The 14,164-nt window shown below is 41.1% G+C and overlaps 1 protein-coding gene across 2 annotated transcripts in view; it reads right to left on the bottom strand.

The window, feature by feature from the left end:
• Positions 1-14,164, bottom strand: part of SCAPER (S-phase cyclin A associated protein in the ER) — a 422,169-nt gene that overhangs the window by 47,147 nt on the left and 360,858 nt on the right. For both annotated transcript variants that reach the window (XM_082252843.1, XM_082252842.1), the window contains exons 24-25: positions 9,520-9,754; positions 8,528-8,677 (exon numbers count right to left, since the gene is read on the bottom strand). In XM_082252843.1, the coding sequence (XP_082108969.1) occupies positions 8,528-8,677; positions 9,520-9,754 (385 nt within the window). The remainder of the gene's footprint in view (positions 1-8,527; positions 8,678-9,519; positions 9,755-14,164) is intronic.

Raw genomic sequence — 14,164 nt, 5'->3', positions numbered from 1 at the left:
GGCGAGACCCAAGGGTAACCCCACAAACTGGCAATGCTCCTCTACCGCAGCAAAAAAAGAGGAAGCGCTAGTGTCTGAGACACATTGGAATGTGCAGGGAAACATCCTCGATGCCAATAGAAGCAAAAAGTCCCTGATGAAGGAATGCAAATGGAATTCATTCTGAACTTCTGTACCCACACATGCAGTTCAGAGCCCTAAGGTCCAGAATTGGATGAACCTAGCCCTCCTTCTTTGGGACAGTGAACAGGCTTGATGAAAAAAACTCTAAAATCATTCCGATGCCTGAAGCAACAGATCATGCACAGCCCCAAGGAGAGCTTGCAATCAGTCTTGGACACACATTGGAAGGGAGAATCTTTCTGGAGGGCAAGAACGGAACTCTAACTTGTAAGTGGACAGTATCACTTTGTGGAGTCACTGTTTTTTTTTTTTTTACCAAGGAGGTCCACGGGCCCGGAAGTCAGCGAAAACGCCCCACCCCAGGCACAGGTGAAGGCGCACCTTCAAGCTGGAGGAGCCTTGTCTGCAGGTCTCGAAAAAATCCAGCTCTTGGCCTGCTAGACAACGGCAGCTTGGAACCTCCAAAGGAGAACTTAAAACTTCTTGAAATAAGGGGCCACATTTGCGACAAGGTTCAGTCAGGGCCCCTTTAGAGGTCTGGTTCGCTGACCAACCCTTAAGCCACAATACATGTCTAAGCTCAATGCCCAAACAGATAGCTTAGAAATCAGGGGAGCCGCATCCAAAGAGGCATTGCAGACAAACCGCACCACCTGGGCCAACTGGTCCGCCAACTCAGCCAAGGCAGGGGGAACCTGCTCACCCTATAGGTCACGGCGCAAAAGCGTAGCCCACTCAGTTAGTGTTTGTGACACTAGGGCAATGGCCAGGACTGGCCTAAGCGCCGAGCCAGCAATAGAGAACATAGCCTCCACTTTCCTGTCAGCCCAATCCTTAAAGGCCCGAGATACCTCTACCCGAATCATGGTTACCTGTTCAATCTGGAGACAGGGGAGTCCACCACTGGCAGAACAGTCCACTTCTGGAGTAGCAACTATGCAAGGGAGTACCTTGCAGCACGGCTTGTAGGAACCACAAGAGGGCATTTAAGACGCTCCCATGCAATATAGACAAATTTGTCAAAATAGGAGGGATAAGGAAACATTTTTGCCATGAGAGAAGGCTAGTGAGTGCAAAAAAAAGTGACGTCCATCTACGCACCCGCCTCCATCTGCAAAGTCTCCCGCACGGATGCAATCAGTGCGTCAACCAGCGTCTCTCTCTCTCTGACCTTAGTGTTTTCCGTATACAGGGATGGAGACCAATAGCATGACCTGCTTGTCTCACATAAAGTCCCAAATAGGAAATTACGGATTTCAAAGGCAGTGTGCTTTACAGGCCATGCCCCATACATAAAATCCCTTCCTATCTATATACTGCATGCACCAAGGGGATAGAGGTGTAATGCTTTTCAGCTGGTCTCTTCCAGTTTGCACCATGGTTATAACCTAATTATTTGAGTCTTTGAGACAACAGCCAGTCGTGGATGAGGGTGGGTTGGGGGAGGTTGGGCTGTCTCCCTCTCACCTGTTCCCCCATCCATCCATTAGCGGCCATGTGCCTCCAGTGTGAGGACACTAAATTAAGAGTGTTAGGACTGCAGATTTAACAGGGTGCCGTGAAGTGGCTCTGCAGCTTTCACATGCGTTTGCAAATGTGTGTCAACTAAACCCCTGTTCTTTGTACCAAGAGACAGGTTTATTTGGTTGGTGACAGACTGGAGGGTGAGTACATCAGACTGGGGGCTGGCTGACTTTCATGCACCTCTTACAATCCTTCAACCTCATTTTGTTTCTTATTATAGGGATGGAGATGCCGGGCAACACCAGCTTGGGTCTCATTTAAAGTCCCACCTAGTCCAATATGTTTTTCACTCCAGCAGTTAATTGTAGATCTCGCAGGAAAAAAAACAGGAGAAAGAAAGCCATTAAAATGGAAAAAAATGCCAGGACCAGAGATCACGGTCCTTACTCTTGTCCAGGCAGAAAAAAATCCTGAAGACCTATAGCAGAGAGGGGGGAGTATACCACTTTGGACTGCCCATAGGTTTAGCCATGTATTTTTTCAGCCTAGTGTCCTACTCCTGTAGGGGGCAATATAACCCTATGTGGTTCTGAATAATGGAGAGCTGTGTCCATCAATGAACAAAATAGAAACATTTTTTATCGAAGCAATCTTTAGAGAGCCAACAGCCGGAGCACATTTCAAGATCCCTTAATGGCACATGTATGATTAAAAAGTTAATTTGTTATTATGAATGGGAGAAGCTACTCAAAATCATACTCAAAAAGACTTGAGGCAGTAATTGGTGCCAAAGGTGCTTTAACAAAGCATCGAGCAAACGCGGTGAATTATTATGCACATGTGATTTTTACATTTTTTTAAAATAAATTTGTAAAGATTTCAAACAAACTTTTTTCACGGTCATTGTGCCGTATTGTTTGTAGAATTTTGAAGAAAATAATGAATTTAATCCATTTTGAAAAAAGGCTGTAACATAACAAAATGTGGAAAAAGTCAAGCGCTGTGAATACTTTCTGGATGCACTATATTTTGTGTCCCTCACACACTTAACTTAACTGACTCCTGATCCATCCCCCAGTGTTACAGAAATCTGTAGGGTTCTAATGCGCATTTACAGGCAGTAGAATTTTTACAGATAGAGCTAAATATCCTGACAGAATGAACCTGGGCAGGGTACCTGAACTAGGTAAGTACGCAGCTGAGAAGATAGAAAGTGGGATCAATCAGTTCAGTTAAAAAAAGGCTTGGAAAACTTCTGGAGAACGTTTTTTTACAAGTTTCCTTACCCCTGCCCCCCACCCCAAAGTACCTTGCCCCCTGTTGATGGGGATAGGGGTCTCTTACCGACAACCGTGGGCTGTGAGGGTCTGCAGGGGGGGAGGCTTATCAGAATCTGGAAGCCCCCCTTTAACAAGGGGGCCCCCAGATCCTGGCCCCCCTATGTGAATGGATATCGTGTACATCGTATCCCTACCCATTCACCAAAAAAGTGTACAAAAATATATAGACAAAAGCCAGTTTTGGAAAAGTCCTTTATTTAAAAATAAAAAAATTGTGTCCCCCGATGATCACAGGACCACCGCTCCTGTTGACGTCTGATGATGAAACGCGTAGGGCGGAGCTGTGTACGCCATACGTCACTTCCGGTCTAAGTGGTTCGGAGCCGTGGAATGCGGAAGCGGAAGCGTACCGGCGTCCTGTGTACAGCTGATGCGATCAGTCCGAACTGTAAGTTACTCTGCGCTTGCTTTTGTATTTCCTATGGATTGCTATGCTATTGGGGTCCCATATCTTTCTGCTTGAGCACTGCAGTTTGTAAAGGGGGGTAACTCCCAAATTTATCTCTGCCGAGCTGAAGGACTGAAGAAACCCCTGATTTTGGATTGCTCTATGGTCACATATCCAGTTCTCTGGCCCAGAAGAAGAGTCATAGGGTGAGAGTGTTACTGAATGCTACACCTGGGCATCTCACTCGAAATACACCCTGTGGTTGATTTTACACTTTACTCACCAGTACCCACTTTCACTTATAGGGTGTGCTTTTAAAATAAAATTGTTGATATATTGGCATTAATTTGCATCTTTGCAGATTTATCACTGGCACTTTATATGTCACTTACTTTTATATGATAATATATGAGCAGTTACGTTTAAAATACATTGTTTGAATATACTGGCTATTAGTCACATTGCACTTTTTTTTCCTTTTGAATTGTGGTACAACATCCACTTACTGCACAAAGCACTTTATTACGTTTTCTTTGGGTGCACACACACCTACATAGGGGTCACCCCCCCCCCCTCTTTTTAGAATCTGCTCAAACAGGTAGCGCCGAACACAAACTCTTTCCCTTTAAACTTACATCTTGCCCTTGGTTCTCCAGGGGTTGGTTTGTGGCTGCTTACACCTGTATTTAATTTAATTTAGTTTATACTGGAGATATTCCGTAGCGCTGGTCATCTTTCTTTGTTACATGATCCATACAGATTAGTACCTAAACAAGCATACACTGGGAAAGCTATAAACCAGACACCAAGGAAAACTGGTAACTCTGAAGAACACTATTTATTAAGGTCAGTGAAAGGGTCTTCACCTTACCTAAATGTCACTTTACTGTGAGCTTAATTTTTTCAAAAGAAATGTGGAAGCCCTTAGCAGATTTTTTTGGACCTCTTACCAATTGCCATGGCACCCCTCAAATTTTGTATCCCCTGTAGCTAGATGTTACATATGAAAAACTGGCAAATTTTTAATCCACTGTCTTTCTTGGTTTAATTCTGCATGCCTCTTTTATTGACTGTAGGCTTACGTGAATACCATGTGATTTCTTGGCTTAATTATGGGGCAGTATTTCTTTATCATTGTAAAAGTTACTAACAGGAAATATTGTGGGTACCATGTACAATGTGATCATATTATCTTTTAGGTAATTAGTATAACTTTTTTTTTTTTGGGGTGATCACTGCCCTTTTCCCTGAAATTAGTTTAATACCAGGGATCTTAGGCCATCCGCCCTCCATTTCCATCAGCAATCTAAGCATGCATATTAATGTTATGATTTTGTGAAGGAAAATCACATTTAAACAGTTAGATTATACCCAAAAATCTAAGACTTCATGCATTGTGGGCGTTGGTCCAGCTCTTCTGATTGCCTTTTCTCCTGGCAGAAGAAAAGCAGAGGTAAAAATGCACCCAAAGCTGTGTTTTGCAAATAGCTTTAGATGTGTTCAGGTGTTTGGGCATTCAATATTTTCATTAATTCTGGCCATTGAAATCAATGGACACTCAAGTGCTAAACGCACCTAGGTGCGTTCTGTGTTTTTTTTCTGCCAAAACATTCCTCTCTTAACCGCACAAGTGAGTTTTTTTTGCCTCTTAATGCCTGTAAACACCTATGTGTGCATGGCCACTTAGGCTAACATGGAGAGGGCTTTAGAGGCAGAAAAAAAGTCTAACACCCTTAAAAGTGGCATTTGTGCACAAAGCCTAATGTAAAGGCCAGCTTTAGGCTTGAAAACTTAAGTCTTGATCCACAAATATCATAATCCTGATTATCTGAGGGATTTTCATTAATAAACAAGCATTATCAGGTTTAATTTTTTTCACAAGCTACCTGGAGTAACAGCCTGTCCAGCACATTTTAATAAGTAAAGCACCTTTTCTTCATTAGTCACCCAAGGCCACCATGACCTGCTTAGCATCAGTGTGAAGATCTGTATTTACTGTGTGTCTGGAAAGCAATTTGTAATCTTGCAATCTATTATAGTTTTCCTCCATAGAGAATCGGTACCACTTACATTAGAGGAATCACTTTGTAAGGACAAATACTGTCACATTATAAATTAAACATATGCATATGTTTTCACTGTATCTACACAATCTTTAATTAAGCTAATTAACTTAACTAGATAGTGTTTCATTTACATTTTGAATTAATTCATTAAATGCTGTAATTTAAGTTAATTGATTTGAAAAAAAATTACCTAATTAGTGATGATGTAGAAACTGGCATATTAATCTAAATTTTAATTTTCCTTCATTTATTTTAAGAACTTGCACTCATACATGACATAAATAATATGCAAAAGCTACACACTGATGATTTAATTAATACATTGTTATTTTTATGCAAAACAAAATGTGGTTTTCAATGCTTACAGGCACAATTTGGCACAATATACCTTTTGGCAAATTGACCTTGTATTCATACATGTTTTCTGTACATGGGTTTGGGACTTTATATTACAGACGGGGTAAACCCAATCTATTAGCAAACATTATCACATTTTTTTTTATTATTACTTCTAGTTTCTTTTCCCTTTCATGTTTTTTGTGGAAAATTTACCAACATGTTACACAATAGTTCCACCTTCTTTTTCTTTCTTCTTCTAATTTTAGATTATATGCCTTGTGAGAGATAGGTCTACCCCTGTATTATACCTATTCTGTTTACATTCTCATTTACAGAGGCTTGAAATACACTGTTGCTTTTTGAATGGTTTAATAATAATGCACTTTTGCTTAAATTATTCGTTTTTTATAATCCCTCTGAGGATAGCTGATAGATTTTTCAGTTTCCGGTTTCTTTATTCTCTGGGGGCCAGTGTGTCAGTGATACCTGTGACCATATGTTCCAATGCAATACAGTTATTCCTGTGTCCCTTGCTTCTATTCATAGTAAATTTGATGTGCCATTAGTCCTTCATCCGTAGGGATTTACAATTCATTCTGACACCCCTGGAACAATTACTTTATCAGGGATATCCTGGCTCACTAAATACTGTGATGAAAATGCCTGCTCATGCACAAGTTATTGGTTTTTAAAACTTGCATTCCTCTTTCTTGTCCATTAAGGGACACAGGAGTCTTTATCCTTCAGGTTATATTACCACCTAGAGGAGAAATGGAAACAGGCAACAAAAAAACTGTAGGACAACACTGGATAACCCCTCCCACTCCTAGCATGCCTCAGTTTTTTGATAATGTTCTCAGAAAAAGCGCGTTTCTGTCCTCTTATAGTCAAATTTTTTCCCGTAGTATTCTTTACTGTATAGATAGACTGGGTGATTTTCTTTGTCTCAATCCAGGCTGGGCCTCTTGTCTATTTACATGAAAACCCTTTATTAGTCTGCCAAACTTCAGTGCCAGCCGTGCCTTCCCTGTGTGCCGTGTGAGTGGGTTCTGCTCTTCCATGGGAATGGCAATGCAAGACGCGCTTGAAGCTGGTCAAATGCAGGTCAGAAGGAGGTCTACCGCACCTGCCAATTAATTAATTCTGAATGATCTTAGAAGTGTTTTAAACTGATGCCATTGACACAAGTGCAAGCTCATCGATACAGGCGTTGTCATTTTGGGATAGCCTTCCACTTTTTTCCCCCTATGGTTTACACACCATCTGTTAATCTGATAACTATAATCTGATGTTTGAGATCAGGCTGTCTATATAGACTGTTGTATTTAAATAAGAAAGCAAAATAGAACTAAATTATAAGTTCAGGGATAAAAAAAATAATATTTAAAACCAATGAGCATATTTATTGAATTTGACACTCGCCAAACATTCACTAGTAAATTCATAACTGCATTTTAAAAACACACAAAAATACACCTAGAGTGAATGTGACATTCACTGCTTTATTAATATACTAACAAATAATAAACACCAAGGCTAAGTCTTATATGTTCATAACCTCTGCAAAGAAAATTGTGCTTTTGTTTTGCATATAAATAAAAAAGCTTGTTGGCTAGTTGCATGGTCGCTATTAATAATGCCTATAGGGCAGGGCTCAAAATTTAAAGTCCTAAGCTACTAGCCAGGCCTTAAGGACTACTCGCCACCATCCTCTTTGTGAAGAACAGTTCTTCCTTATGAATAAGGCCTACTGAACCATGGTCAACAAAACACAATCCCTTTTGAGCACAACCTGATGAGACATTTTCTAAACACAGGTGTATTTTTTAATACTCTGAAACAAAAAACAAGCATACTGTTCTATAGACATTTGACATTCATTAATATTAATGCGTCCAGCCAAAATGTTATTTTAGTTTTAGATAGCGCAAGGAAGGGTTAGAATCCCCTGTCAGGTTTTTACTACTATCTTGGGCACTGTAAAGAGAGCTTTCCTCTGTGCTGACAATAACTTGTCAGATAGGAATTGAGGATAACAGCAACTCCAACAACAACACAGTCAGAAACAGAAACACATATACTAGCACAGTAGGGTAAGGCCAGAACATCGATCAGATTTTTCCTTCTGTTTGAATCCCTCACTTCCAGCCTGGTAAAACCAATGTCACTGTCACAGAAAGTGAGGGGACATTCTTTCAAGTCAGTAGTAAAAAAAAAAAAATCCTTACCTACGCTAACCAAAACTAAAAAAAAAAAAAAAAAAAAAACAATTGGCTTGACGTACACATTAATAAACCCAAAAGAAAACATTTATTATACTGCTGCTTACCATGTTTTAGATATGATGGCTGTAATAATTTTCTTTAGGCTTTCTTTCTTCTATTTACATCTGGTGAGCCAGTCCAGATAAACCTTTATCCCAAATGGAGAAAAAGCTGTTTGCTGTAACTGCTTATAAAGTATTAGCTGAAGTTTGGCCTCAATTTGTTAGTGTATTTAAATCTGCTAGTACATCTTACACTTCCCTCCCCCTAGACTGACAATGCTGATGTCAAAAAGGTGCCCCCTGTGCTCCTTCATCCAGAGTGTGTGTGTGTGGGTGGGTGGGGGCGCTAATACAGGTGTGTTACTGGCCAGATCACCAGGTGAAAACAGGGGAAAAGCCTAAGAAGAGAAAACTGCACCACACATCACATCTAATTAATGGTAAGCTGCAAAATATTACATTTTTGGTTTGGGGTTTATTATCGCTTTACCCCTCTTTTCAGCGCTACTAAAAATCCTATGTTACATCATTAGTGAGTCACCTGATTGTCCAGATTATTCACTGTGAAGTATCCAACACACACGATGATTTCATGAAGCAGTTCCTCACATGTGTACTGAGTGCAGAACCAAATCAGGGAGCTGATGACATGTCGGAAGGCAAGAGAAAGACCCTCTGCTCCTACAACAGACTGGCAAACAAATCAAGAGAAAAAGATATTTAACGGCTTTTATTGTGCATCAAGACTGTCAAATTCTGCAAACAATTTGGAAATTTCCTGCTAAATGAAAAATAAAAAAGAGGGAAGTCCCACAGCTAATTTTCATAAGGCCTTTTAAACTTCCAGGACCTACCCACGCTTTGCAGTGCATTAAAACAAAGTGCGTTGACAAGCGTCACTTTGCGCATTATTGTGCGTTGTGTTAGGACAGCCTATTCATTTGAACAGACTAAAACATACCAGGGGTGCATGTACACGACAAGGCATGGCATTGTGTTACCACATGCTGTGATGGACTAAAACGCTTGTGCATTGGGGTTCCATTACAAATGAATGGCACCACACATGACGCATATTTTCCCGCATTGCGAGGTTGTGAACTCAGCCTAAGGTAGCCCTCTACCTAGATTTAAACCTTTAAGAGACAAAAGCTTAAAATATAGCCCAGTGAGTGTTTAGTATAGCACATTTATCTTAACCTGTTTAAGAGGCACTATGTCAGTCACAGGTGATCAGAATAGTAATAAATTAGTACTTGTGCCTATGCCATACAATGTGTTCAGCCTGACACCTTAATAAATCAGAGGAAGACACAAGCAGACAGGTGTGTGGACAATGGTTATAGCATCTCAGGTAACAGGACTGAGTGATAATTGATACTGCACCGCCAGTATAATAACAAGAGTACATAAGCATTCTAATGAATACACAAACAGCTCATCAATATGATATTTAGGAAGCTTTTGTATCTGTATTTTAATCGCTATTCTGTACTATTCAGGGTACTTCTATAGGCACATGTAAAGTAATACCTGAAAGGACTGGAGATGAAGTGTAGCAAAGCTGTTAAGAAACCGCAGACTGTGTATTGCCACTTGGATGGTGTTTTGCTCGTATGTTTCTTTGGAATTAGAAACACTTGGCTCAGAGGAGGAATTATGAAATAAAGCACAATATAACATATGTAGGACACCCACAAGATCAGAATTTTGAAGTGCTGCAGACAGTCCTGAAGGATCCAGAGAACTTTCAAATATGTCCCAAGAACTGAAATAAAGCAGAGAGATCACTAATTGTCAGTCAAGAAAGCACATGCTATATTTCAACAATAGTAAACTAAGTAAGGCCGGCCATACTTGGGACAAGTTTCAAAAGAATATTCTTTTGAAAATCAGAAATTTTGTGCGTTTTGTGATCCGTGGTGCCACTATTGATTTAGAAATTCGACCAACCAAGCCTTCAATTTCCCCTTATATTGCTACAGAAAATAATTTTCGTGGCTGGGAATTTTATTTTCTTGCAATTATGCGCATTTCTTTTTCGATTATATTTTTTGCACGCATCTCTCATCATGGATTAGAAAATCGTTCATTTTATAAAAAATTTCCAACATGACCGATCACTCAAATTTGATGACCGCACGAAAATCGGCCATTGCTGCAGCCCACTAATGGTGCGAAATTCAAATGAAAATTCTTATACTGGCCATACACTATATGAAAAATGGGCCGAAATTCGGTCATTTGGACAGTCCTTTCCTTTTTTCAGCCAGTTAATGGGCACGAATCAGGGAATCGGTTGTGACGTTTTTGAGCCGAAAAAACGAAGGACAAGTTGGAAATTTTTCTGTCGAACAAACGATAAATTGAAAGGTTAATGTGTTTCTTATCCAAACTGTTTCACTAGGTATATGTGAAAAAACTAATTTATGTCCACTAAATTATTTATTGGTCCTTACATGATGGCACAATCGTTTGCTCTCACGACCGAGTGTTTGTTTTTCGAAAATTAGTTTGAATTATTTTTTGTATAGTGTATGGCCAGCATTGGATAAGATTTTTGAAAGAAAATTGTTTTGAAATTTGACCCATGTATGGCCAGCCTAAGGGTTTAGAAGAGGTATAGAGACACCCTATATAAAATTTATATACAAAATTCCCTAAAAATGTGTCCAGCTGCTGCTCTGACAGTGTACCCCCTTTACACTAATGTGACAAAATGCTGGAAAAAGTGTGGAGCAGCGCTACCCTATAAAGTGCTAGATAAACATGAAACTATAAAACATCCACAATATAAACAGTGTGTACACAAAGTGAGAACATATCATAAAGCAGGGCTCAAAATTTCAAGTCCTGAGCTACTAGCCAGGCCTTAAGAGTTACTCGCCACCAGTTGCCCCACTCAACTCATACCCTGCCACGCCCCTAATTCCGCCCCTAAACACGCCCTCCTAGTTATCTCATTAAATAACACTGTTAAATGTTGTATGCAAAATTAGGTTACAGAAATATTTATCAACAACAACTTTAATAATATGGGCACAGGCACTGTAAACATCATTACTGCCTTCCTAAGTAAATATACACTACATACAGAGTGCAGGGTTGAGAGGTGCACTACGCTAAATTATTGTGCAGGAGTGACACCTTCTTTCTGGGTTCTCACGGACCCCATCCTTAAAGCTCCACTCATACTTGTGTTCATATGTGTTTTGTAAACGCATGCAAAATTGCATGTGCACGCATTTATAAAACATGCTAAAACCACATCACGTTTGCTGTGCCATTCGTTGTTAATGGCATCCCAAACACCACAAGCTGACATGTGTTTTTCTGCATGCAAAAATGTGAAAGCACTGTAAAATAAGTGGTGTAAAAAAAAAAACTGAATGCAGAAAAAGCTCAATGAGCTACTTTGCCTTATGTAGTGAATCCCCATTTAAATGAATGGGCTGCCCTATGCATGTTGTGCATAAAACACTAGGTGTAAATGGGGCCTAATAGCAACCATTCAGAAGCCAGTACAGTTAATATGATAAGTTAACAGCCTGCACCCATCATCCCTGTACATTGTCTGCTTGTGCAAACTTACACACTCGGACTTGTCTCTCTCTGTCTCTCTGATGGTCTCCCCAATGTCTCGGTTCTCACTTCTCCCCAGTAGGCTGTTACCTGAAGTTTGAGTTCTCGCTGCTGACTCTTCTTCCTCCTCCTCACTGCCCTGGGACGCGCATCTTCTCTGCCACCTCAAGTCCGGCATGTAAGTGAGGAGAAAATCTGCGGTGCTGTGCTGGAAACTACATTTCCCAGTGTGCAGTGCGGCTCACAGAGCCCTCCATAGAGATGACTGGGGAGGCGGCTTGTCTAAAGCCGAGCAGACCCGCCCCAGCCCGAGCTGAGCCATCTGATCCACCCGCCCCCAGCCCGAGCCGAGCCATCCAATCCATCTGCCCCCAGCCCGAGCCGAGCCATCTGATCCACCCGCCCCCAGCCCGAGCCGAGCCATCCAATCCACCCGCCCCCAGCCCGAGCCGAGCCATCCAATCCACGCGCCCCCAGCCCGAGCTGAGCCATCCAATCCACCTGCCCCCAGCCCGAGCTGAGCCATCCAATCCACCCGCCCCCAGCCCGAGCCGAGCCATCTGATCCACCCGCCCCCAGCCCGAGCCGAGCCATCCAATCCACCCGCCCCCAGCCTGAGCCGAGCCATCCGATCCACCCGCCCCAGCCCGAGCCGAGCCATTCATCTAAGCCAAGCTAGAACACTCGCCCTCAATTAAATTTCACTCGCAAAATGCGAGCGGGCGAGTGGAATTTTTGAGGGCTGTCATAAAGTGTTTTAAAATACCATAAATAAATGTGATAAAACGCTCATAAAGTGATAACTTATTCAATCAATGTGCAATGAATTATTATTAAAGTGCAAAATAGTTTTCATACGTGGTGCCCCAAAGTACAAGAAATAATCCTTTATCCAGAAAACCTCTAAAATTGTGCATTCTGGGAGAGCAGGGTTAAAAGGGTTAAATGTAAAATTAAAAAAACAGAAAAATCAGCACAAGGGACATAACTTACAGTCAGTAGGAAGTCTCCTTTGTGCTGATGTCTCTTCTTTTAGTAGAAAACCTCCTTCATCCATATGTACTTCCACCCCTGTAAAGTTCCAGTGCACTGATGGTTAATACAACTAAAGGGCTGTCACATGCTCTGATCAAGAGAACCTGACTATACTCAACCTTTCGGCTCAGCTGTTTAGAGCTGTAGTACAGCGTCTATGAATGAAGCGGCTGGGCGGAAAGGGCAGGCATAATTGGGCTCTCTTGATGAGAGCCTGTGACAGCCTCCAAGTTGTATTAACCCCTGCCTTACTGGTGGGGGTGGTGAGGGCATGGACCCAGGAGGATTTATACTAAAAGCACAAGGGATACATCACACTGACTGTAGGTTATGTCTCTTGTGCTGGCTTTTCTGTTTTTTTATTTTAGCTACACTCTGGGTACAAACAGATTAAAAATCAGCAGGTTCAGCAGGGACTGGCTGAAGTCCAATCTGTGTGTAACTCTCCCGGTTCGATAGAAGCGGATCATTAGGTCAGCTTCTGTCGAACAGTCCTGCTGGAAAACCTTCCTCGTTCAGTTACCTGCAGTGTACACTGACAGCAGAGGAATCCCCATAAGTCAACATAAAATAGCACAGCAGGGTGGATTCCTGCATATACCCCGCTTGTGAGGATGCAAAAATCTGTTAGTTTTTTCTATTCTGCCCATTTGTTGAATGACAACAAAATAAAGCTGACCACAGATGGGTTGATATTCAGCCGGTTCAACAGAGACTGGTCGAACTTTGATCCATCTATGGCCGTCTCCGTTTGAGAGGCGTTGATCCAAGGATTAACTCTTGTGCGGGACTGTTGTCAGAATACAATAGCACAGCAGGTAGGATTCCTTCATCCACCTTGAATGTGTGCATGGGGGAATCCATTTTTTTTTTTTTTTAGCATTTTCTAAAACCCCAATGTCCTGATCCAAAGACCCCATCTGAAGGAAGTACATGTTAAGGCGTTCGTATGCTCCTTTAATTTCTCTGGGGTGGCATGGAAGAATTAAAAGGAGAATTTGACTGTTATAAGTAACATGTTGAGTTTTTCCTCCAGAGATTGTTGATAAAGGGTCAAATGGGTTTTTCTACCCAGTAAAGATTTACCCTGCTTTCACCAATATTTTCCCAAGACATAGGTGAAAATCCTTCACTAAAACGGTTTAAATTGTGCAATTAGCTTTATGTCTTCATTTTTTTATTGGCTAAAGCCAGTCATCAGAAACAGATGCAAAACTGCAAAAAATTAATTTCTGACAAGTAGAAGCATGTCTTGTACCAATTTCAGACCACTCTGTCTGAGGAAAACTAAAAGCGCAGCTGCGTGGATTAACCATTTACTATGTAGTCAGCAAAAGTTACATGAAAGACTATTATTACAGAAAATCAGAAACTGAGATTGAAAACGTATTCATAGACATACTGTTATATGGTTCCAACCCGGAAAAAAATTGTAACCCTAATTTAACTACACTGAGGAATTAAAAAATATATCGAATTTTAAAAAAAATCTAATTTCGTGACATTTTTTAAGGGTTGAAACATGGAAATAAAAAGTACAGTATAGCATAAAGCATTAGCT

This window comes from Pelophylax lessonae, assembly GCF_965119305.1.
Source record: "Pelophylax lessonae genome assembly, chromosome: 4".
NCBI lineage: Eukaryota > Metazoa > Chordata > Amphibia > Anura > Ranidae > Pelophylax > Pelophylax lessonae.
Note: the sequence above shows the minus strand (reverse complement) of the source record. Positions and strands in the feature narration are given on the sequence as shown.